A 26954-nucleotide genomic window follows, 5' to 3' on the forward strand; every position below is an offset into this window, starting at 1 on the left:
TTGAACAAATGCAGCAACAACGTCCATACTTTTACTATGTTCTCAAGGGGGTCTTTGCTCCAAAACAGATGTTAAAACCACTTTAAATGCTGGTGCTCCCCAATATGAGCCATTTAGAATTTCTTTTCTTCTCACTTTGTGTCTGTGACTCTCAAAATTGCGTGGAGCATAAAGGTCAAGTAAGGTGTTTATGAAAATACAAATTCTCAGAGCGCTCTTCAGGGGATCCTCCATATGCGTAAGCACTTGGAGCAATACCTGGAGTCCTAAAGCACAGAAAACTTGGATACAATCCCTGCTCTTGGCCCTTCACGCCTCTCCTCCTTGCCCACCTGTTCAAGACCTCTGTCCCCTATTCTCTCTGGTCCTTCTGCTCTAGCTCGTGCTATTCCCTTGGCCTGGGATGCTTTCTCCAGCCTAGCTTACCAGTAATTCCTACTCATCCTGAAGACTTAAGATACATGTTACTTCTGTTAGAAAGCTCTCCTTGAAGCCCCGGGCTGAGTTAGATGGTCCATCTCTGAACCCACTTAGCATATCCTGTACCTTGGCACCTAACAGCTCTCACAGCAAGGGACTCCAACCACCTCCTACCTTGGGTCCCTCTACTGGGCATGAGTGCCACCAGTGCAAGGACTACTTCCTCAAGACAGGCTTCCCTGTGGGGTTTAGGCCACAGTTCCTGTCCCATTTGTTTATCTCTGGAGTTCTGAGACAATAGGGCAAATTCTTTGTGCTCTCTGGGCACTGGGCTGCCCACTGTGCTTGGCACAAACCTGCAAGGAAGGGCAGTCTGTCTGCACAGCCCAACCAGCAGCCTGCTGATAAAGTTGGTCTCACAGCAAAAGCATCCTCCTGACACTGGGCCAGTTACAGTGACTGGCCAGTATTATTCAAGAGATTGAAGAAGAAAGGTCTTTCCTTGGCCCAAGGTGCCTTCCCCCTCCTATGCCCATAGGTCTGAGTCTCACCTTTTCTTTCTTTTTTCTTTTTTCTTTTCTTTTCTTTTCAAGATCTTATTTATTTATTCATGAGACACACAGAGAAGCAGAGACACAGGCAGAGGGAGAAGCAGGCTCCGTGCAGGGAGCCTGATGCGGGACTCGATCCAGGGTCTCCAGGATCACACCCTGGGCCAAAGGCAGGCGCTAAACCCCTGAGCCACCCAGGGATCCCCAACGTCTCACTTTAAAGCTCAGGACAAGCGTCACTGCCTTTGGCAAACACCTGCTTCATTCCCACTCATGTAGTAAGTGGGAATGAAGGGAAGGGAAAGGCACTAAGGGAAGGGCACTAAGGGAAGGGCACACAGTGAGCCTCTGGGGAAGAGCAGGACACATCCTTGACCTTAAGGAGATTACAATCTTGCAGGAAACACAAGGTGTTACAAAATGGGCACCTGCTACTAGTGCCATCACAGGGAAAGCAGGGGTTCTCTGGGAGAAATGCTCTTCTGTCAGAGCCAACAAAATGTAGGGTTTTTTTTTTTTTTAAATGTAGGGTTTTTTCTATATGAAGGTGCCTAGCATCCAGTAGTCTGTGTGCTCAGCAAGTGTGTCTGCCCCTTCCCCCCTCGTTGGCCCCATGTCCTCTGACCCCTTTCAAGCTGCCAGAGGGCAAGCCCCATTGTGAGCCACTAGCTCCCCACACCCTCCCCGATGTAGTATGGGGCCACCACCCTTGCAAGTCTGGGCTCAGTGGCTGCCGAGCAAACTAATAAGTGACGAGGGAAAAGGAGAGGCCAGAGAGAAGTAGCCATAAATAAATGTTCCAAAAGCCAAGCAGAAACGGAGCCAGACCCTGAGGCGGCTGGTAAAGTCCCGACTTGTTTATTTTCAGCATGCATGCAACGAAAGTGATCTTGAAACGTAGGCTGAGAACCATTGGGAAGGAAGCCCCTCAGCTGGCAGGATGCAGCCGCTGTGCAGGAGGTTGGGGCCACAGGAACGTGTCTGGGCGTGTGAGCGTGAGAATGTGCGAGGCTACCCCCCAGCACTACGGTGAGGGGCAGTGGGGAGGGGGGCCTGTCCTCTCCTCCACCACTCTTTCTGTCTGAAGCACGAAGCATACCTCCCACCTCACGGGCAGGCCCCTCGCAATTGAGGCCTGTGTGATGTCATGGGATGCTCAAAACAACACTCCCAGGCAAGTGATTACATTTGTCCCTATTAAGTGATTCGTCCCCAACAACAGATGCCACTAACTGAAGACCACTTTTCTTCCTTTCTCTGGAGGCCTCTGCTTCTGGCTCCCTATGCCTCACCCCGAGTGCTCCCATCGCCCTTCAGCACTCCTCCACGCCTCGCCCCTCGCCTACCTCGCTGTCTCCTCCCGGCCCAGGCCAGCACAGCACAGGCCTCCACCCACTCCACTCACGTCCCTCCCTCCAGGGCTGCTGGTGGCCTTCCAGTAGCCAGTCTTGGAGTCTCACACTCGCCCTCAGTCTTGTCCTCTTAGCCTCCTTTCTGCATCTTTCCGTTGGGTCTTCTGATGGTGCTAGCTGGGCTCATCTCTAGACTGCCTCTTCTCTGACCAGGACTTCCCATGAACAGGGGCAGAAAGAAAGTCATGAGAAGTCTGAGTGGCTGGTGCTGGCCAGGGACCAGAGGTATATCAAAAATACAGGTCAGGGGCATCCAACCAACACTGCCCCTCATGGAGACAGTGCAGGAATTGAAGGGGGACAGCATCAAAGTCCAAGCTCTGCCAGGCCTGGCCTGTTACCTGTTAGCCATACGACCTCAGGGAAGTACATGATGGTTCTGTAAAATGAGGGAAATGATTTTTCTTGATAGGTTTTAAATTTCTTAGAGCTTGGATAAGTCTGAGGAGATAAACAGGAGCGTAGTTTACTAATAACATGATTAGCTCCCGAGCTACCACCTTGAGCAAGGAAATGTTGGCTCTGGTAATGGCAGATGTACATGAGTGGAGACTTATGGAATCAGTATGAAGTGCCTTTGTACCCACACGCAGAGCCATCAGACCTTATTCTTTCAATCTCTACAGAGAAAACCCAGGTCTCCAGCAGGTTCTTCAGGGTGGCCTGGAGGGGCAGGTGCAGAGAGAGCCCAGTAGCCAGGCCTGGATGCAGGGGTAGCTCAACTGCCAGGCCCTGCTCTGCCTTGGGACTCTCCTGTCTCCAGCCTGTCCTCTGTGTCACCTCCTGGGAGAGTGATCCCTTCCCACTGAGAAGAGGCTGCTTCACTTTTCCCTATACCATTCAACATTGTACCGAAGGTCTGTTGATTTTCTCTCTCCCCCATGAGGAGAGAAACGTTTCTTTTTCTGGTTTGTTTTAAAAATATTATTCACCTCTGTAGCTCCAGTCCCTGTGATTAGTGATTGCTCAGTGAATACCTTTGGATAAATGTCTGCTTTTGGGTTTGCCTACTTCTGCTGGATATTGCATTTTAGACCTTCAAGGGCTCTTTAGTGGAGGTACAAAGGCCACAACTCACACATGAAATCTGGCCAACCTCTTTTTCTGAATGCTCTCTCTTTGCACTCATTTAAAAACAAACCCCATTTACTGTAGTACTGACCACATGCCAAATATACTCCCATGCCTACTACTTAAAGAAACTCAACCACTTGTTAAACACAAGATGTGGTCTCTGTCCTCAAGTGGAGGGCACACGTGCACACACCACATAGTCCACAAGGTTCAGGTGTGTGCCAAGAACCATGGGTACAAGAGACAGTGGACATTTCAGGCACACAAACAACATCAGTAAAAGCATGGAGGGGAGAGCTCAGCTTCCCTGGCCATCGCTCTGGGCATCCTGCCAATATTCAACACACATTTAAGACCCATTTAACCTACACCACGGGTGTCACGATGACCCAATTCAGTGACTGAGGAACAGAGGGACTTGGAATCACAGCTTTGTCAGAGCTCAGAAATACCCACAAGTACTTTATTTACGTGGAGGAAATAGGCCTCAAGAATGGGAGTATCCCAGGGTCCTGTGGTGTTATGCGGATGGGCTGTGTCTAGACCACAGATCTTCCTTTTTACCATACAACAGGACTTTGTTGCTTTACTTAGTAAAGCATTTTTATTACCACGTGACTTATCTCTTATGTTTTTCTTCCTGAACTATTTGAAAGTTACAGATATCATGATACTTTAATTCTAAGGTTTTTAGCACATTTTTAAAAAATAAAGACATTCTAATGGTATAATTAAAATACCATTATTACATCTAAGAAAATACTTTACTAATAGCTAATACAGAACCTGTATTAAAGTTATCTAATCTCCCAAATGTTTTGATTTTTATAGGTCCAGGATCCACTTATTTGATTAGGCAGTTTGCTTACTCTCTTTTAAGCTAGAACATTAGGCCATTTTTTGCTTTTCGTTGGTGTTGACTTTTGTGTGTGAAGCCTTCTGGCTAATCGTCTTGTAGGCTGTCCATGTTCTGTACTGTTTCCTCATGACTAGGTTCAGAGCAAACAAGTGAGAACCAGACATAGGTGATGGTGGATACTTACTGGATCCCAGCACATTAGGAGGCACATGAGGGTAGCTGCCTCCTCTTCCAGAGGCAAAGTAGATTAAGGAAACTACCACCAGATCTCTCCGGTGGAAAGGTACATTCTCCCCTTGGTATTCCCCCCCTTAGCGGCAACAGGCTTGAAACATGTTTAATGTTATGTTTTCAACTTAAAACATGTATCCTGAACTATTTCATACCTGTGAGAAGTGGTTCCCACAATCCCACTGCTCAGTCTGGGAATAGGTATCACCTCAGGTGAAACTGTTGCACCTTCTCCCCAGATCTCAGGACCCCTCCCTTCCCATAGGAGCCGGTGTCTTGAACTGGATGGTTACTGATTCTGTGGGTGTTTCTTGTAGTACATGCATATGAACTATTTTACAGAAGTGGTTCTTGAGACCTTTTTGTTTCAGGACCCTTTCATGCCCATAAAAACTACTGAGATGCCAAAAAGCTTGTTTACGTAGGTTCAGTCTATCCGTATTTACCACAGTTGAAATCAAAACCGAGAATTTTTTAAAACACAGGAATGCACAAGCACACATTTCATTACCTGTCACATTGACTATGTCAACACATGTCATGAAGCCTCTGGAAAATCCCACCGAGCGCTTATGAGATGAGTGAAAAAGGCAAACAATGTCTCAGTGTTATTACAAATATAGTTTTGACTCACAGATCCCTAAAAGGGCAGTTCTGACCACATTTGAGAATGGCTGAACTACAGCAAAGAAAACAGTGGGTGAGGTTTGCATATTTTCACACGCAGAAACTCAGTGCTAACTGTTTGAGCCCCATTTTTGTAAGCATCAGAATGAAAGAAAGGCTTTGGGTGAATGAAGCCTAAACTCAGTGCCCAGATCTCTTTTCTTCCAACCAAATTGGTTGGGAGAATCAGATCACTACGTCACCTGCAATCAAGATGTTTGCCTTTTCTGTTATAATGCCACTGGCCCAGATGCTTGGACAGCTGCTCTCAACTTCTCCGCAGAGGCTAGTGGAATCTGGAAAAAACACTCCAGCCAACTGTTGAGAGAGTCTGATATTCTTAGAAGCCGTCTCACAGCCACTTCCCACACTTTCTTTCAAGGCCACCAACATAGACCTTTCCTTGGGAAGCCGTTTGACAGTCCATGTGGACACTAGGGCTACTTGAACCTCAAAACCATTTATAAATTCTAATACATGCCCGTTTCCTCACAGTATATGATTCCAATCACTTGTGGACGTAGAATGGGTTTCAACACAGCCTTGGGACAGCTGCAGATCTCTGGCAGGACCAAGGACTGGGGCAGTATGCTTATCTCCAAGGGCAAATTAATAGCCCAGGAATGAGACCTGGCTTAGCCCCTGATATTATCAGCTCAATACACATCTGAGTAAGCATAGGGACAAGCAGAGAGGAGTAACACCAGGTCCTGCTGCACGCTGGGCACACAGTGATGAATGACTGACAGAGACAGACACGGTGAGCCATAGGAGGACAGAGCTGTCCTCCTCTCTTGTGGGATGAACGGTGTGAAATCAGAGACCACAGAGGATAACAGGAACGAGGAGGCCCTGATCTGAATCTTGACTGCAATTTGGGGTGAGTTCCTTCAAGAGGCTACAGCTAAGGCTTAGCTTTTGAGAACACAAGAGATCTGGTTTTAAATCCAATTCTGTCAAGTGATACCACTGTGACCTGGAATCAGTGACCTCTCTGCTGACCCCTGTTCTTACCCGCAAGCTGTGACTAACAGCACAACACATCAGAGGATGAGGATAAATACAGTGTCCACCGCATGACTGGAACAATGCTTGGCAAGAAACACTCTAGAAAGCGTAGCTGTTTTTCTTTTTCGCCTTTAGGGGTTCAGCTACAAAAGTAAAATGACTGGATGAGACCAGTTTTCAGCCACCTTCTGCCCAGGACGCAACAGGAACGCAACATACTCCCAGGAGAACGGCCTAGAAGCATTGTGGTAATGTTTTTCAATTGGAGGCACATTGGGTTCTTTGGAACAGAAGAAGACAGAAGTCTCAAGAAGCTCTCCAAATGACCTGGCTACATGTCCCTGGGAGCAGCAACTGAACAAAGTGATCTCTGAGGGCTTGTTTGACCATAGGCTTCTGGGACTCTCTGACTCGCCTGTGAGGACAAGACGTCTAAGGAAATGCCAGCTACTCCTAGAAGCAGTCTTCCAAGCCCTGCTACAGAGACAAAGGAGGGGGCTGGAGGGACTGTGGGGCAGACTCATGCTGTGTGAGGCTTCTCACACCTTTCCATATTCCAGATCTGCAAGGCAGTGGAACAAGTGGTAATTACCATGTCTGAGGAGCCAACTATCTGACTGTACAGGGAGCCTGGGTGCCTTCACTCTGAGAACAAGCAAAATGTCTGCTTTTCTGGCCTCTTCTCCACCCTGCCACATCCACTGAGCAGGAGCTTTGGTAGCTCAGGCATCTCTAGTATCAGGCATCAAAAGTAGTTAATTAAATCCAGCAACTGGATAAATGTGTATTGTTTTTGGATTAGTGAGCAAGACAGACAAAAGTCTGGGCTCCCTTGTGGAACTTACATTTTACAGGCATGGAGAAAAAGATGAATAATAAAAATAACAAATAAGTTATGTAGTATGTTGGAAGGTGATAAGGCTTTAGAAAAAAACAACACACCAATCAGGCACGGTAATGATGAGAGGGAGACAAGGGAAGGGACTGGAATGAGTAGGCTCTACCAGAAAGGGGCAGATACTCTCTCCGCAGCCTTCCTGCTGCGCTCTGGGATCAGCTGGTTCCCATTTAGTGCAGTCTGGTTCCACCAACATTTACTGGGAGCCTGTCCTGCACAGGCTCAAAAATCCTCCAGAACTCCCAACTAGCCCTCCAGCTGCTTACCTCAAGCCCCCCACCCCACGCTGTGGTGAAAGAAACCACAGGCCACCTGAGTTGGGATCTGACCCAGCAGAACGTCCTGGAGGCTGTGCCTTCAAAGTGCATCCCAAAGCCCACTGCTTCTTCCCATCTACACTGACTGCCTCATCCGCAGCCCCAATCACTGCCTCCTACCAGGAAGAGGGCAAGTGCATTGGGAGGTCTCCCTGCCTCCACTCTTGCTACCAGACAGACATTAATCCACCCAGCAACCACAATGATTTTGCTTAAGCCTCTGTGGGATGCCTTTCCCTGTGCTTAACCATCCCCCAAAGGGTTCCCATGACACAATAAATAAAATCTACTTCCTCATTAGGCTTGCCAGTCCTATATGAGAAGGCCTGTCCATTTCTTGGCCTCTATCGCCTTTCCCTGTCCCCTGGCTCAAGTAGCTTCACCCTCCTTATTCTCTGACCCCTGACCTCACCAAACCAGGAAACCATTCCTGTCAGGGCCTTTACATTTGCTGTCCCCACTTGCCCCTGCCTCATGTGTCCATCTTTGGATTTTTGCACAGCAGCCTCGTGACCTCACAGCTGAGTGTCTGAATACATGTCCCCCACCTGGGTGCTAGGCGAGGTGATGGCCCAGTCATTTGCTACCAGCCTCTGGCGCTGTTTGGTTTTTCTCTCTCATCTTTGGTTTATGGTTTCTTGACTACATCCCCTCCCTACTCTGCCCCAGTGCAGTTTTCTGGACAGGACGGCCTGTCTTGTTCCCTTGTTTCCCTGGCACCTAGAGCAGCCTCTGGCTGACACTGACTGGAAGGCTGGCTCGGTTCCTTTCTAAAAATCATGCCCTATCCTCCAGGGTCACCCAAGGTCAGAGTCATTCCCAACAGCCCCAACTTCTCAACCCCTGTTGCTCTTCCTGTCTGTGCTCATCGCTGTGTGTCTTGTGTGGAGCTGCAGACTCACAGGCTCTCCACCTATGAGTGCTATCTCCCTGACTCTGCGTGTCTCTGCATCTCTGAGCAGAGACCAGCTCTTGGTCATGGCAGAAGGACAGAGAACGAAGCATCTGGAGTCAGCAGCTCAAGGCTATGTCGCCTAGTAGGTCGCTCCTTCTCTGCTTTGGTTTCTTCCTCTGTGAAATGAAAGCAATAAAAACAAGACCTGCTGCCCTCAGAACTGCTGACAGAACGGAAGGCAACATTGCCAGCGAGGGCAGGCTGGACACTACCATGTACTCAGCGCACTCCCACTCCCAGCCCGCAGCTAAGCACTCGGGGAAACGTTTCTTGGCTTATGGATGGCCAGAGTGGGGGCTAGAAGACAAGTTTTCATGATTCCAAGACCCTGTGGACCCCCCCCACAGGCACGATGGTGTCTGCAATCTAGATGTTATATACCTGTTATATCCTAGTAGGAAGCAAAACAAAAAGCTTGCTGGTTTTCTAGCTGCTGTGCTTGTGGATCCTGCGGCGGCCTTACCAGCCTTGAGTGGGGAGGGAGATGCAGGACACCTGGGGTTTCCGTTTGGTTGGGCCACTACTTCATTCACCAGCCCAGGCCTGCCTGAACTCTGGGCCTCTATTTCTTGATCTGTGTACCTCAGAACTGGACTCACTAGGAAGTTTTCAGATTTCAAAACCAACATCGCAACAATACACACTTTTTCCCTCAAAGAAATACTGAGTAATACTTTAAAAAGATAAAAGAGTTAATTTGGTTGAAGTGGAGGGTAAGAGGCCTAAAGCACCACTAACCTGGATGATCGACTGTGGATCAGCTCTAAGGGCCTTTCAAGATGGAAAACTCTAAGACTCTTACTATTTTAAAAGATCTTCAAAAAATTGTTTTGCTTCCTCCCCATTTATTTCAGATATGCTTTTCTGCAGCAGCAGTTGACAGGATAGAGTAAACTGCATGAGCTTCTCACACTATAATTCATAGCTGAAAATGACTCTGATCCTTACCCACTCTGGAAGTTCACATGGTTTTGAAATGAAAGTTTTCTGTTCTCCACAGCTCCACCCACAAGCCCTTTAAAGTTACAGGAAAATTATTAAAATGATAGAAAACCGGCTGCAAAGGAGCAGGTATAAAGCCAACCATTAAGAGAGTTTCCCTGGCCCTGACGACTCTGGACCTAGAGAAAGGAGACTCCAACAGCCTGTCCAAGATTGCTACGTCCCCTCACCAAACACTCCCTTCTGTTGAGCAGAAGGAGTATCGGCCAAGACCTATTTACCGTAGGGCCGGTTTTATTAGCTCACTGCCAAAGGCTTCCTGAGTGTCTGTGTGGTGCTCTGGAAAAAATGCGGGGTGCGGCTGTCCTGCCTCTCCCAGCCAGGTGACCTTGGGCCAAAGCCACCACCTTCCAGAGGCTGGGCTTCCTCCTCCTCAAAATGGGAATAATAGCACCTTCTTGATCCACCCAACACGGTTGAAAGAACCAAGTAAGAAAACAGGTGAAACAGCACTTTAGAAACTGTAAAGTACTTTGCAAGGTGAGAGATGATCATTTCATGCTAAGACACAAAGTTGTAATGAATCAATCAAATAAACACCAAAAATCCCAGAGGATCAAAAGTCTTATCACCTACAGTCTTACAACATGGGGTCGCAGGGTGGGAAGAATCACAGCTGAAGTGCCACCCCACCTTTACAGAGAGCACTCACAATTAGACATGCACAGGATAGCCTGATTGCCACCCAAACACACACTGAGCAGCGGGAGTCTGAGTGGCCAATAGCCTAAGTCAGTCACCAGTCTCTCAAGCAGGTCAGGACTCTGCTAGTCAGTTCATGAAGTTTCTATTATAAAAGAAACCTTGGTGCTTCTCCGCTTTGCCCAGTATTTAGAGACAACAACCTGAATGTTTTCAGGCCATTCTGGAGAGAAGAGCCAAGGCCCTCAGAGCCAAACCACAACCCCCTTAGATTGTTCAGAGCCACTCTACAATCTGAGGCAGGTGTCTGACTTCTGAGTAGTAAGAAGCCATGAAAGATCACAGACATCAAGAGACACAGGCCCATATAATGACAGATCCGCAGAAGGAGAGTGGGCAGGCTCTGTGACTAATGTGCTGTGTGACCCTGGGTAAGTCCCTGGCCCTCTGGTCCTTGATCCCCCCATTAGTAGAGCAAGGGGATCTGGGATGATGTCTATGGTTCCTTCAGCTCTACACCATTCTGACTGTGGGTTTCCTCTTGATGTTCCTCTGTCCCCTTTTTGGTCCCCATACTCACCCAGTGGCCATGGCTGAAAGGCTTTAGCACAGGGAACCCTGAGGAGGTGAGTCCTGTACTCCCCACAGGCTATGTCGATTAGAGGACCACAGACCCCCGGAGGGCAGCAACTTGATTTTTAGACTCTACTTAAAACCAAACAGGAAAAGGAAGCTGAACCAGAGATAAAGGGGAAACAAACCCCGGTTATAAACTGAAACCTAGGGAGAAGAGAGAGAAACAAGAGGCGCAGAGCGCAGAGCCCCGCCAGCGTGGGCGGCCTGGAGCCACTGAGCCACCCGGAACTCCCATGCCTCAGCCTCAAGCCCCGAAGCACTTCCTGTGAGGGTGCAGCAGCAGGCTGGGGTGGGACCTGTGGTGGTGCTGGCTCCCCCACCCGTCAATGCCTGTCTGCTCAGCCACAGCCACCTCGGAGGTCTAGGCCTAGCTTCTCCACCTGCTATAACAAGGGGAGGGTCAGTGTGGACGGCTTCCTCAAGGCATCTGTGAAAAACCTCTGAGAACTCAGAACTACCCTAATCGATCCTCTGGAGAAAGAAGGCTGTTTTGATAGGGGCTGAAGGTTTAATATTGACTTTGGTATCAGTTTTGCACCTCTGTTGGGGAGACACTTCTCTCCAACGCTGGTCGCTCAGGCAGCAGCTGAGGGCCTGTCAGGGAGATGTGTGAGGCAAACTGGAAAACTGGCTCTGTCCCTGGTTCACTGAGTGACCCGGGGGCTTCAGTTTCCTTAGGTGGGGGATGGGGCTCACCACCCTGACTCTGCCTGCCTCCACCAGGCTGTCATGGAGATGAGGCCCATTCCCAATCCTTCGTTCAAAATGAATGGACACCGCAGAGTCAGGCCTTGTCCTAGAACCAAGGGACAGAACACAGAAGAGGACGGCAGTCCGTAAAGTCCGTGAAGGGCTTTCAGAGTATAGAAAGGAAGACACTGGAATGCTAATGAATAAATGTATGAGAATGCTATGATTGATACAGTGAAGGAGGGCTGCTCAGAGTACTTGTCCAAAAGAAAGGTTTAACATTTCCAACTGGTGATTGTGGATTTGTCAACTACTCTCATTCTGTCCATTTTTACTTCATGTATCTTGGAGCTCTTATTAGGTACATATATTTTATGGCTATTGTGTTTTCCTGATGAATTGATCCTCTGATTGGTATGAAATTGTCCTTCTTTATCACTGGTTATATTTTTTGTCTTTAAGTTTACTTTATCTGGTATTAGTGTAGCCATTTGGTTTTCTTATGCTATTTGCCTGGTGTATCTACACCCCATACTGGTCTTCTGTTGTTGCTGTAACAAATTACTGCATACTTAGAGTTATAACACACATTTATTATCTTAGTTTCATGAGATAATAGGTCAGAAGACTGACATAGATCTCAAGGGTTTCACTGAGCTAAAGTTAAGGTGTTGAAGTGCTAGCTTTCCCTCTGGAGGCTCCAAAGGAGAATAACTTCCTGGCCTCTTTCAGCTTGAAGAGGCCCTCACACTCCTTTCTCACGGCCCTGTCCTCCGCGTGCAGAGCTAGCAAAGCAGTGTCACTACAACTCCTTCTCCCACCCTAACATCTCTTCTTGACCAGAGCCAGGAAAAGGGTCTCCCCTGCTAGCTCTTCTTGTGGTCAGATAGGAGTCTTTTGTTGGGAGAGGGGCTTTTATTTTTTTCTACCCTTACTGAGGTACAACTGACAAAAATTGTGTTTATATGTATAATTTATATTTGAGGTGTATGACTTGATGTTTTGATAGATGTAAACACTGTGAAATAATCACCATGGTCAAGCTAATTAGCATGTCCAGCACCTCCCATAGTTACCATTTTCTTTTTTTTTTTTTTAAAGGCAGTTTCTCTGCCTTTAAGGGCTCAGGTGATAAGGCCAGGCCCACTGGATAATCAGGATAGGTGCCCCACCTCAACGTGCATCTCTCTGATCACATCTGCAAAGTCCCTTCTGCCACACAAGGTAACATATTCATAGCTTCTGGGGACCAGGGTGGGGTGGTAGCATTGCTTTGCCTACTGCACTTTACTTTCAGCCTCTTGTACCTCTGTATTTAGTGTCTCTTAAAGACAGTATGCGATTAAGTCTTGCATTTCATTTGGTCTGACAATCTCTATCTTTTAACTGGAGTATTTAGTCCATTTACATGTAATTTACTGATATGTTTGGATATAGGGCTCCCATTTTGCTATTTGTTTTCTATCTGTCTCGTCTGTTTTGGTTTTTCTATTTCTCTTGTCCTGCATTCTTTTGAGTAGTTTTAAGAATTCCATTTTCATTTCTCTTTTGACTTTTAGGTATGCCTCTTTACATTACTTTTTAGAAGTCTTTCTGGGGTTTGCAATACACATCCTTACTTTTGTAGAGTATACAAAGTATACACAACAGTAATCACACGCATTACATAGTCACTATATGTCATGTTACGAATTTTTGCTTTAAATGGTCCTATACGGGAAACCTGGGTGGCACAGCGGTTTAGTGCCTGCCTTTGGCCCAGGGCGTGATCCTGGAGACCCGGGATCGAATCCCACGTCGGGCTCCCGGTGCATGGAGCCTGCTTCTCCCTCTGCCTATGTCTCTGCCTCTTTCCCTCTCTGTGTCTATCATAAATAAATAAAAATTAAAAAATAAATAAATGGTCCTAACAAGGGACGCCTGGCTGGCTCAGCAGTTGAGTGTCTGCCTTTGGCTCAGGGCATGATCCTGGAGTTCCGGGATCAAGTCCCACATCAGGCTTCCTGCATGGAGCCTGCTTCTCCCTCTGCCTATGTCTTTGTCTCTCTCTCTGTGTTTTTCATGAATAATTAAAATCTTTAAAAAAAAAAAGGTCATATACACATATATATGCAAATATATATTTTTAATAAACAGTCTTCTATTTACTCATACTTATGCTTTCTAGTACTCCTCATTCCTTCCTAAACATTCAAGTTTCCTGGGATAATTTTTCTTCAGCCCGAGGAGTATATATCAGGTATATCAGCCACAAATCCCCTAGTTTTCTTTGGAAAACACCTTTATTTTGTCAACATACCTGACGGTGCTTTTTTTCTGAATAGAGAATTTTGAGACTTTTTCTTTTAGCAGTTAAAAAATAAATGTCATTCTACTGTCTGACATCCATGGTTTCTGATGAGAAGTTAGCCATCATTTATATCATCATCCTCTGTATATAGTGTTTATTTCCTCTAGTCACTTTTAATATTTTCCTTTTCTTTGGTTTCCAGTGACTATGAAGTGCTGAAGTGTGGCTTTCTTTGTATTTTTCCTGCCAGGGGTTTGCTGAGATTCTTGGATATGTAAGTTAAAGTTTTTCAGCAAATGGGAAGGTTATAGTAATTATTTATTCCAGCATTATTCTTCTGCCCCATTCCCTTTCTCCTTTTCCTTCCGGATTCCAATCACACATATGTAGAACTCTTGGTATCATCCCACAAAGTCACCAAGGCTCTTTTAAAATTTTTAATATTATTTCCCTGGTTTTCAGAATAGGTGATTTCTACTGTTCAGTATCCAAGTCCACCAACTCTTTTTAATACAATCTCTGATCCACTTTTGATCTCATCTAGTGAATTTTAGTATTTCATCTCTAGTACTAGAATTCTTATTTAGTAAATTTTTTACAATTTCCATTTCTCTGTATGTTTGCTCATTCTATCCACCTTCTAAGTCTTTGAATGTATGTATAATAGCAACTTGGAAGTACTTGTCTGCAAATTCAAACTTCAGGCTCTACTGATTGCTTTTCCCCCTTAAGTAGAGGCTGTATCTCTTGACTCGTTATGTGTCCACTAACTCGTGATTGTATGTTAGACATTGTGATGACATAGTGCAGATAGTCTAGGTAATACTGTTTTCCTTTAGAGGCATGGAATTTGTCCTGGCAGGCAGGTAAATTACTAGCAGATTCTTTTGATAAAGTCATGTGTGTATGTATTAATTCCCTTTTAAGTTCTATTCCCATTTTGAACTTAGCCCCAGGGTGTGGCCCTTACTCAAGGGTATAGTCCTCACTCCTAAGGTATGGTTGTTCTGGGGTCTCAACTGAATGCCTAAGGTGCTCAGTGAGGTCTCTTCATTTGGCTAACTAGAATCTCTTATATCTCCCAGCACTGCAAGAACTTTGGCATCATCATTCAGTCCTTAGCCCTTCAGCAGGCAATCTGTGATAGGCCTCATAGACAAGTCTTATTCTACACATGCACAGCTAGCCAGCCTTAGGAAACAAAGTGAATCCCTACATAAAACTCTATCCTTGCTCCTACCACAGGGCTTCCTCATCTCTATTTCTTTGTCCTGCAATATCCAGCTATTTTAGTAGCCTAAAATTCCAATATCTGCCTTCTGAACTCATTAAGATCAATTTTCTGCTTGAGTCCCACCATTCTGTGCCATAACCAGAAGGAGGCCCCAGGCAGAAAGACAGAGCCATCGTGGGGCTTATTATGTTTCTTCACTCAAGATTCAGTCCTGTGCTACCTGTCAATGCCTCAAAACAGCAAGAATTTAATATTTTATATGAGTTTCAGTACCCATATATTCAGATGCTTCATGTATTTTGTTTAGTTTCATAGTTATTTGGTCAAGAGAGCAAGTCTATGATCATCTCTCTGTCATGGCCTGAAGTGGAAGTCAGTGATAATTATTAACTACCAAAGGGTATTCTCTTTCATTTTCTGAGCATTTCCGGAGGATGCCAGCCTGGGTGTAAAATCTTCACTGTAGGAATATGCCTTTCACTTCCATTCTCCATCTCCACTGTCCTCCAGTTTTATAACTACTGTCTTTTCTTTTTCTTGGTTTCAACAAGTAGATAAAAGGTAAGACTGACCCTTCTGGGGGGCATTCTTTTAACTCTGCCATCTAGCTTTAATAAGGCACTTGCGTGAAATTAAGAGGAGTAAGAAATGAGAAATATCTTTGGCCAGTGTGTTATGAAAAATGGATTCTAGCCCATACTTTATTATTGATATCTATATCTTTGGGCATTTATTTCCCCACTCATTCTCAGTTTCCTCATCTGCTTAATGAAGGGACTGGCCATATTAATAACTATGAACTTCAGGTACGACACCAAATCCTAAATCAACTGTGTCAAAGCAATAGAAAATGACGGAAAAATAGGAAAGGAGCTGTTAACATCTGATGAGCAATTCTGAGAATGTTAAGAAATGTCCTGTTTAAGGCAGTACCTTATAAGGTGTTACTATGAATTGAGCTCAGCACTTAGTACACTGTTTAGGATGTAGTAGGTGCAAGGTAAATGCTGACTGCATGATGAATATATAAATGAATGAATGAATCGGAAAGTCAACAAATCTCACACAGGATACTAAATGCTAAGGCATTTGGCTCTGCATCTTGAGCATAATAAATGCTCAGTAACTGGCAACTGTATTGACTTGAATTGAAAGCGGTGTTTCCCATCTGCCTAGATCCCAACAGACACCAGAATGGTTGACAACAAATCAGGAAGCTATATATACTAAAGGACACTTTACTTAAGAGATCAAATTCAAAGACGTGTTTTGTGGCTTGGGAAAGTCATCTAACTTCTGTGGATCTTAGTTTTCTTTTCTGTAAACAGACTGTTCTCTCTTCTACTCTCTCTCAGTGGGATGTTTGAGCATAAGAGTCTTTGACTAAGAAAGAGAGGGGGAAAAAATTTGCTTTCTAATACTGGTTTTTTCATGAGAAATTGTGTTAAAAAAAAAAAGACTGTTCTGAGTAGAAGGTCCTTGTGTCCTATGGGTGCAAGAAAAGGGGACAGGGAGATGGTTGCACAGAATTAGTTACCATCAGTAACACATTGCAAAAATCTACTGGCAATGCTGCATGACCAAATGAAGACACTGGGTTTGCCCTTCAAGACCCAATTTACATATCACCTCTTCAACAAAGGGCTTATTGGGCCCCCAAGATAGACAAAATTATCCCTGCTGATGTGTTTCTTCTGTATTTTACAGTATTATCAATTTAATGTCACAGATGATTGTCCTTTAGGGAGGGGCTACCATGTTTTATTCCTCTTTTATAACCAGTTGTGCTCAGTACAATTCTTGGTATACACACTATGTGTTCAGAATGTTTGTTAAGCTGTTCTGCCTAAAATACTGGTACTCAGGAAGTATGTGAATTACTATTGCACAGAGAGCACGTTGACATGGTCTTGTTTTTCGTATCTCAACGTTTGTAAAGAGAATGTTTGAATCTAGTATGCAATACAGGGTTCTCTGCCCCAAATAACTTCCATCCCAACCAAGCTCCTGGCCAAACTCATCTGCAGCATAAATAGACATTACTAGCCAAGTCAATTGATTGTTCCAAGGAAATAATGAACTCACAGGGGAAAATGACAATATCTCTGAGAAGTGCAAGCACTATAACATACTTGGAAGATAAAGAACAAATGAAGCAACTGTGATATATAATAATAAATACATAATTGGGGATCCCTGGGTGGCTCAGCGGTTTAGCACCTGCCTTGGCCCAGGGAGCGATCCTGGGGTCCCGGAATCGAGCCCCACATCGGGCTCCCAGCATGGAGCCTGCTTTTCCCTCTGTCTATGTCTCTGCCTCTCTCTCTCTCTCTCTCTCTCTCTCTCTCTGTGTCTATCATGAATAAATAAATAAATAAATCTTCAAAAAAATACATAATTGATCTCTGTCCATTTCTGAACATAGGTTAGTGTCATCGTGGGTGTCAGCAATAATTTGTGCCTGGGTCTTAGTTTATAAAGGTAACTGAGTGACGACAATGCCACTAAAAAGTTTAATGTTACTCACAGCTCCCCCATGAGCGGGGAGGCATAGGTGTTAACACCTATAAGAGGTAAAAAATCTGTAAAGTTTCTTATTGCCTGAGTTTAATTATTTGATAGGCAATGATAATCAATAACCACTTTTAAAGAAAATGTATTGGGACACCTGGGTGGCTCAGCAGTTGAGTGTCTGCCTTTGGCTCAGGGCGTGATCCTGGAGTCCTGGGATCAAGTCCCACATCAGGCTTCCTGCATGGAGCCTGCTTCTCCCTCTGCCTATGTCTCTGCCTCTCTTTTTCTCTGTCTTTCATGAATGGATAAATAAAATCTTAAAGATAAAGTGTGTCTAAGTATAGAGCGTATACCTCTATACCATAAGAGGTATGGTGTTAGGGAAGCACTAGTGTTGTCAGGAGGCAGGAAGGAGCAAGGGGAAAGCACAGGCCACAACCTTTCTTGGGGTCTCTGAGGGAAAGGCAGGGCAGGGTAAACAGATCAGAATTGCTAGTTTGAGTAATTCCAGCAGGCTTGAGGGGACAGGGGCTGTCCCTAGTCATTTGGGGTAACTTGGGGCAGGGGAAATCCTGGCTTGGGGACTAATGAGTCAGATAAAGGAGGTATTGGGGATGTGGAATAGGGTGGGTTGGCTTGTACATGAAAGGTGGCCCCACCAACCGTTTATGGTCTATAGGACTTAGCTAGCTCTGTGAGGGGCAGTGTTTCCCCACCCAGTAAGTTCCCCCAAGGATGTCAAAACATCAAAAAACACAAAAACTATAATTAATGGGGGTGGGGGAAGCATGGGAAGAGACTGGCTTAATGAGTATGGAACTTCCTTTAGGGGAGATGAAAATGTTTTCAAACTGGACTGTGGTGATGGCTGAACATTGAAAATGTACTTAATACCACAGAATTGTAGATTAAAATGGTTTTAAAAAACTGGGGTAAGTAAAAATCTGTAAAATTTCTTTTTTTTTTAATATTTTTTTCTTTATTTATGATAGTCACACAGAGAGAGAGAGAGAGCCAGAGACATAGGCAGAGGGAGAAGCAGGCTCCATGCACCGGGAGCCCGACGTGGGATTCGATCCCGGGTCTCCAGGATCGTGCCCTGGGCCAAAGGCAGGCGCCAAACCACTGTGCCACCCAGGGATCCCCTGTAAAATTTCTTATTGCCTGAGTTTAATTATTTGATAGGCAATGATAATCAATAACCATTTTTAAAGAAAGTATATTGGGATGCCTGGGTGGCTCAGCAGTTGAGTGTCTGCCTTCGGCTCAGGGTGTGATCCTGGAGTCCTGGGATTGAGTCCCACATCGGGCTTCCTGCATGGAGCCTGCTTCTCCCTCTGCCTGTGTCTCTGCCTCTCTCTCTCTCTCTGTCTCTGTCTCTCTGTCTGTCTTTCATGAATGAATAAATAAAATCTTAAAGATAAAGTGTGTCTATAACTTAGGACAGAAATTGCAGAAACACCAACTCTTGTGCGTGTAGGTATTAGTCTATGAGCAACAGAGGGAAATAAGAGAATACTGATGCCTGAGGAGGCCACAGACATTGAGAAGCCTTAAATCAATGACAACAAAAAATAAGTGTAAGCAGGGGTCATACTGAATTAGGAGTAGCAACCAGGACAATGAAAATAGAACATACGATTTTGAGTTCATTTGAAGATAATTTAATATATGAACCCAGAAGGTGGGGCAGGAAGAAAAAAAATGAGAAAAAGCATTAAAACTGTAGAGAGAAAATAAAGAATAAGACAGCAGAAGCAATTGCTATTACTCTAGCTTCCTAATTTTTTCTGCTTGTGTACATTCTAGAAATATTTAGAAAAATGATGTAACCCCCCCAAAAAATGATGTAACCTGTTGTATATATTTTAGGTGGCATCTAGAATTTTTCCTGGTAAGTTGAGATGTTTGCAAAGGATTTAATATGTAGAAACATTATATGTGGTATATGTGCATTAAAAATGTGCATTAAGTATGTTACATTTGTAAATATAACTTAATATTGAGCTTAAGTGCTTTCTTTATTAAAATATTCTATTTTATTTATTTTAGAGAGGGAATGTGCGTGCACAAGTGGGGGAGAGGCAGAGGGAGAGGGAGAGAGTCTTAAGCAGACTCCATGCTGAGCACAGAGTCCAATGTGGGGCTCAATCCCAGGACCCTGAGATCATGACCTGAGCCAAAACCAAGGGTTGGATGCTCAACTGACTGAGCCATCCCAGCACCCCTAGGGATTTTATTTTTAAATAATCTCTATATCCAACACAGGGCTTGAATTCACAACTTCAAGATCAAGAGTTGCACGCTCTTCCATCTGAGCCACCAGCCAACCCTAAGCTCTTTCAATTTATGAAAAAGGTCTGTCATAAAACATAATTGGCAGAGCCTATTTACTCGATCAAACTACTCAGCCAAATCAAATTTACTTGCTATCAGAAAAATTTTGACTAATTTTCCAACTCAGACATGCTTATACACATCACAGTGAGAGCAGCACACCACATCTGAAGTCTTTAATTTTAAACAGATAACCAGAGAGATGAGGGGTGGTGCTAGGCCATGAGTTGGTGGCCTTGCTGAAATGAAAGCTGCCCTCTTCGATATTCTCCATAGCCACTTCCCCTGTACTCAGAGGCCTCTCCGTCAGGGCCAGGGTATCCTCAAATAAGTATATCCTCAGGAAGTCTCAATGTACCCCCAGGAACACACATGGCCTGGTTTGTAGGCCGCTATACTCATGTAATACTAGCGACCTATTGGGGCACCTGGGTGGCTCAGTGGTTGAGCGTCTGCCTTCAGTTCAGGTCATGATATCAAGGTCCTGGGATTGAGTCCTACATTAGTTCCCTGCATGGAGCCTGCTTCTCCCTCTGCCTGTGTCTCTGCCTCTCTCTCCTTGTGTCTCTCATGAATAAATAAATAAAATATTTTTAAAAATACTAGTGACCTACTAGACAGTTAAAATGAAAGGATAATTCAAACTTCAAACTTTAAAAATGAAAAAAGTTATAGGGCAAATATAAATAAAAGAACACCAAGTCAGCAATTCTGATATCGACAAACAGAATTTAAGGAGAAAAACCTGATTAAGGATCTAGAGGAATATTAATTACTGGAAAAAATAATCATGACCATGTATGTATGTATGTAATACAGACTCAACTCTGTAAAGTAACTGAAAAATTTTGGGGAGAAATACTTAAATAAACAATCCTGAGAATTTACTTTTATTTTGATTTTTTTTTTAAGATTTTATTTATTCATGATAGAGAGAGAGAGGCAGAGACACAGGCAGAGGGAGAAGCAGGCTCCATGCAGGGAGCCCGATGTGGGATTTGATCCCTGGTCTCCAGGCTCGCGTCCTGGGCCAAAGGCAGGTGCTAAACCGCTGAGCCACCCAGGGATCTCCCCCCCCCCCACTTTTTAAAAAGATTTTATTTATCCTACTGAGAATTTAAAAATACATGATTTCTTAGAAATTTTTTTTTTAAATCAAGAGATACAAAGTAAAGTAGAAGGCATTAGCTCCCTAGTCTGCCCTTATTTTAAAGTTGTATTTGTTTAAAGTCAGAAAATTCACACTATAGATGATACAGAAGGTAAATTAAGGGTCCTCCCCTCTCCCCAGGTCCTCTCTTCCTAAATATAACCCTTGTTGACACCAGGGAAATCATGTGCGGGCGCCGGTTCTCATTTCCCAGCCCAGTGCTGCTCTCCTTACACCTCTGTGTCTCCTTGAGGAGGACTGACTAAAGTCAGTCCTTCTGTCCCAGAGGGACTTAAACAATGTAACATCTCAAAGAGTGGTGCCATGTGCTCTACGGTGCGGAAGTCACACAGACCAGGCCAGTCATGGAGAACCATATACTCTATGATCCATTTACGTGGTATGTGCAGAGCAGGCAAATCCATAAAGACAGAAGCAGACCTGTGGTTGTCTAGGCCTGGGAGAAGGGACTTGGGGAACCCAGGAGTGACTGCTAAGTAGTACAGAGCTTGCTTCTGGGGTGACCACAATGTCCTAAAATACATTGTGGTGATGGTGGCAAGACTCGATATACTGAAACTGTTGGACTGTACACTCTAAGTGGGTGGAATTCTGTGGTTTATAAATTATATCTCAATAAAGCCATTACTAAAAAATGCTCCAGAAGCGCCTTTGGTGGCTCAGTCAGTTAAGCATCTGACTCTTGGTTTCAGCTCAGGTCATGATCTCAGGGTTGTGAGATCAAGCCCCATGTCAGGCTGTGTGCTCGGCGTGGAGTTGAGAGTCTCTCTCCTACTCCCTCTGTTCCCCCCTACCCTTGTATACATGCTCTGTCTCTCTCAAACAAATAAAGTCTTTAAAAAAATGCTCCAAATGCAGATGGAAAATGTTTTCAAATGAGTTATAAATTAACTATGGGACTTTGAGATTGTTGGAGAAAATCATCTCACCATTTTGGCTCCCACCAGAAATAATACTCAGTAGAAAGGACTGCATCCAGGGTGGCAATTTTAAATTATTTCAGCATTCCAGAAAGTGAAGGGAAAATATAACAAAAGCAAGGGCACCTGACTACAAGGCGTCCCTAGAACACAGCAGGTGCAGAGTCCATGCTCAGGCTTCAAGGGGAGTCTATGAACTCAACCTGAGAACTATTCATTTCTCAAGCCATATGCTGAATACTTTAATGTTTCTAAACCTTCTGCCTCCTTTGGTGGTTTCTAATAGTTTTACTGAGCATTTGAAGAAAACAGGACACTTGACTAGCTTTAGCTGACTACAAATACAATCAATCCGGAGGAACATAATAATGAGACATCATTTTTCATCCTTCAAAGTACTGGAGCTTTATATTTGTTTCTCAGAACTTTTTGTTGGGTTTGGTTTTGAATGTATGTCATTTTTATGAATCTAAACCTGTACAAATCTGTGCAATCACTGCTACAATCAGGAGGTTGCCTCTGTCCCTCCCCAAACTCCCTCTAGCTGTCCCTGAGTGGTTGCACCTCCACCCTCCACCTCCACACATTACTCCCAGCAGCCATTGATGTGTCCTCCAGCTCAGTCCCTTTCTTCTGGACAATGCTATGCTAATGGAAACATATGGCATGTAACCTTTTACGAAGGCTTCCTTCACTCAGCATAATGCCTCTGAGACTCATCCAAGTTGTGTTTATTAAATAATCTGGATTTTCTTGTTTGTTGTTTTTGCATGCCAGTTTTCTGTTGTATGGCTATATCACAAATTGTTTCTCCATTAAATGGAAGAACATCTGAATTGGTTTTGGCCATTATAAACAGAGCTGCCATAAACAGCAATGCACACACATTGCACAGGCCATAGGTTTTTATGGAACATAAGTTTTCATTTCCATAGGGCAAACATAGAGGATTAAGATTGCTGGGTTAAATGTTCGATTTTATGAGAAACAGTCGCACTGTTTCCCAGAGTGGCTGTACCACTTTTCTTCCTACCAGCAATGCAGGGGAAATCCTGCTACTCTCCATCCCCATCAGCCTCTGGTGTCCTCAATGTTTTCTTATTTCAGACATTCGAACACATATGCAGTAATATGTTATTGTAATTTTAATCTGCATTTCTCTGATGACTGCTGGTGCTTTGCGTCCTTCCATGTGCTTGTGCGTTACCTATGTATCCTCTTCGGCGACATGTCTACGTAAGTCCTTTGCCCACTTAAAAATACAGATCTGTTTTCTTACTGTTAAGTTCTGAGAGTTCTTTACACATTCTGAAGACAAGGCTTTATGATGTGTAAATGTTTTCTCCAAATTTGTTTCTCATCTTTTCACTCTCCTAGCATCGTTTTTTACAGAGTAACAGTTTTTTAATTTTAAGTTCTATTTGTTTTGTTTTATGTTCTACAGAGGGTGCTTTTGCTGTTACTCATGCAGACCATTTACCTAATCTAGTGGTCATGAAGACTGCTGCAGGTTCTCTTGCAGCAGTTTCCCAGCTGGACATTTAGATTTAGAATCCATTTAGAGGTACCTTGGTACAAAGTGTGAGGACTGGGCCAAAGTCCATTTTTTTTTGCGTATTGATGTCTGATTGTTCCAACTCCATTTGTTGACAAGATAGTACTTTTTTCACTGAATTGCCTTTGCCAGACATCAACTGACAACTGATTTCTGGACTTTCCATATAAGTGTCCAACGTCTCCACAAGTCATCTTGAAAAACCCCCAGGCAGGCTTGTTGGTACTGCATACATGGCTCACGAAAACTAAGAACTCGACAAGGAACAGTGATAGGGTCCTTGACTCATCTATTTTGTGGTGAAGGCTGTGGAGTATGTAACCCCTTTCTCTCTGCAGGTTGGACTGCACATGGAATATTGAGATTAGTTTTTGGAGAGGTACTGGCAACCTGAAAGCATTCTGGAAGGGGGACTGAGTTGATGAGGCCAGCAAAGATCCTAACACAGGAAGACAGGCCGAGGAAAACGGGGCATCTTGCCTGGAGAGATAAATAGAGAATAAGAACACCTGCTCTGGGCCTCTGAGCTCCTTGGAAAGAAAGAATCCCCCCTTCATGTGATCCCTAGGAGAGGATGAGGGCCAGTGGCTACAACCAGGCACTGTGCTAGGTACCAGGAATCCAGAGATGGACAAGATAAGTTTTTGCTTTCAGGAGGGGGGAGCCACAGGGACAACTATTTTGGTTTGACAAAGGTCACCCAGCAAATTGTAGGAGACTGGATAAAATGACGTGTTTTGCCTTTTATTTTGCGTGATTGCCAAAGATGGCCTAATAGCTCTATTTTCAACAAATGATTCATTCTGTCTTTGGGTTTAATGGCCAAATGAAGGTACTGAGGTCATGTGACAGCAAGAGATCTGCTCAAGGTCTCAAGTAGAGACCTTGCTTGCACAAACTGAGTCTGGAAACCAAGCCTCCCAATGCTTAAACCAGGATTCCTTTTTACTATCTGTTAAAATTCTTAATCAGCACTATGAGAATAAATAACGAATGCTTCAATAATTGAAGAATAAATAACCGAATGCTTTCTTCTTGCAAATCCTGTCTCCAGGGTTCTTCTGACCCTTTAGGTTTTCAGTGTCGCAGGCTGTCTCAGAGGCCTTTAAAAGAGAAAAGGATCCTCCACTTTGAAATGTCAACCCTTGTTTTCAATGACAAGATGAGGAAAAAAAAATCATATCAAATCAGGCAGGTATTTTCTGAAGATGTTATTTCTGCTCTGAGCTGCTTCTGGGTCACCTACTGCTCTAATTATGCTGGAAGTAAACCTGGCTTTCATGAGATTCAGGATATGGCTGGAGGAAAAAGTTGTCAAGACTACTTAAGATCATCAGTGCTCACACTGGGCTCAGAGCATTCCAGGAATTCATTGATTCATTCCATAATTCATTCCGCTGGTTAACCACAAACACAGACATCACTGACTGCTTTAGTCCTACTAATATACTCAGGGCAGGACAGAGCAGGAAAATAGTTAACACTTTGGTTTAAGGCCAGGCCCCCCCTCCCTGAGCTCTTTACGTGAGCAGCATGGAACAGAAGAGAGACAGGACTCGAGGTTCCTAGCCCCACTTCTTTCCTTCTAAGGTGGGCTCACTACAGAGAGAAGCAGTAACTCCAGTGCTTTCCAGCTGACAGAGTTCTGGTGAGAATCAGTGGAGATGACGGGTGGGCAAAGTGCCTGGCAAACTGAGAAGCACCGTACCCAGGTGAGAGATTTATTCATTTAACAAACATGTTTGGGCTCTTTTAAATGACGTGCACCATGCTGAACACTAAGAATAACCAGTTAAATAAAATATATCCCACATTCAAGAAGACAATGAGATGTGGCAAGTCTGATGATGAGAACACTGCAGGATGGGAGGCCCGGTAGAGGGGGAGCCCTCACCGTTCTGGGCAGGAAGGAAAGATGACTGTGAAGATGGCCCATGAGCAGAGGATTAAAGCAGGAGAGAGAGAGTATACTAGGTTCCAGAAGATTTCTCAGTCTCCTTATTTTACTTAATATTTGACATTATTTGCCGAGTGGGCACTGATTTTATGGCCACCCTTTCTGCATTACAAAGCAGTTGGCTTCAACCTCCCACAATGCAGAGCCCCCACAACAGAGTGATCCAACCCCAACATCAATGGTGCCAGGCTGAGAAAGCCTGTTGTGAAGGAAACTGAGGCCCATAGAGGAGAAGCAACTAGTCCGAAAGGCTGTAGTCAGTTAGCAACAGGGCTGAGACCTGAACGCAGGTTGCCTGTGACCCAGGACCCGAGACAGGGTTCCCAGGTTACATAGATATGGGTCTGCAGCTGGGCAGCACAGGAGAGGAGCTTGGAGGGCGACGGGGCTGCTGATGGGACAAGAAGAACTCAAGTGTCCGTGGAGGAGCACCGCCACCAGACAGAGCCATGAGTAAGGAAGGCAGAGAGAAAGGGGGGACAGGAAGAAGCAAAGGAAGGAAGTGGGCAGCCGTCGTCTATTTCTGCTCTCTGACAGAGCACCCTCTAACATTTCTATAACGAGCTGGTTTCATGTCCAATCATCACAACTAGTGAAGTGGGTGAAGCAAAAATTAACATTCTTACTTTCCGGAGCCTAGAAGAGTGAAGTGCTTTACCCAAGGCTCCAGAGTTTTGCAGACAGGCAGAACTCCATGCTGAAGACTCTTTCAGGTGGTAGGTGTCTCCCACCAGCGCGAGCCCAGACCCCTGTTCCTTGACTTGCCTGCAGTCCATGGAGGCAGGACGACTGTCTGAAGGGACTTTTGTGTGAGCTCAAAGGAGAAACTGGGTGCAGGAGGGCAAGCCCTCAAAAGCTAAGAAGCTGAGGTAGGAACACAGAGGCACTGCAGAGCTGAGCTCCACTCCCTGGGTCTCAGGATCAGGGCTCTAACTTCAGGTGGGTCACCTGGCTCCTCTGGGCATCCCTGCCTGTCCTGAGAGCCAAAGAGCCATAAGATCGCCTTTAGGAGCACTCCATGCTCTAAAGATGAAATCTATTCTATTTTAAAATTCTCTTGTCCCGAAGCCAACAATACTACTTTCAAGCATAGCCAACAAAAACCATTACTAGGAGGACAGCTGAGATAGCTTAGTTCCTTGGTCTAGGCTGACAGGAAATAAAATTATTCTGCTAATGAATTAATTTTCAAAAAACTGAAATCCTTAAGAAATTTCTGTCCAAGTTTTGAGCAGTTCTGCAGAAGACTGATTTAATTTCCTCTCATGCTAACACTTCTGCTACAAATGATGCACTTATGCACTGTCGTGTGTTGAGTGGCAGCAGCGATCCCACAGATGCATGTGGCAGGGTACGACGGAGGGAGCATGGGGTGGGACAGCAGGACAAAAACTACACCTGCTCTAGGGCCCCAGGTATATCAGTCACCTTTCAGGGCCTCAGTCCCCTGATCTTTCACATGAGGGACTGGATGCACAGGCCACTGGAGCACGTCCAGCACTGAGTCCCCAGAACTATTCTAAACCCCGTCTGAGTCTCGGTGTCTTCATTTCTACTCTGCTAACGAAGATTAAATAAAGCAATGAACAGGAAAGGTTCTTGAAAAGTAGAACAC

General features: G+C 44.7%; 1 protein-coding gene across 4 annotated transcripts in view; it reads right to left on the bottom strand.

Moving 5' to 3' along the window:
• EVL (Enah/Vasp-like) overlaps positions 1-26954 on the bottom strand; it is a 144432-nt gene that overhangs the window by 59810 nt on the left and 57668 nt on the right. Inside the window, exon 1 of one of the 4 annotated variants that reach the window (XM_055304147.1) lies at positions 10616-10735. The exons of the other annotated variants lie outside the window; for them this stretch is intronic. Within the exon in view, the coding sequence (XP_055160122.1) occupies positions 10616-10626 (11 nt within the window). The 5' untranslated portion in view covers positions 10627-10735. Of the gene's footprint in view, positions 1-10615; positions 10736-26954 lie in introns of those variants that run through there. 4 annotated transcript variants of the gene reach the window in all.

The sequence above is a fragment of the Nyctereutes procyonoides genome, unplaced genomic scaffold (assembly GCF_905146905.1).
Source record: "Nyctereutes procyonoides isolate TBG_1078 unplaced genomic scaffold, NYPRO_anot_genome, whole genome shotgun sequence".
In the NCBI taxonomy this organism is placed as follows: domain Eukaryota; kingdom Metazoa; phylum Chordata; class Mammalia; order Carnivora; family Canidae; genus Nyctereutes; species Nyctereutes procyonoides.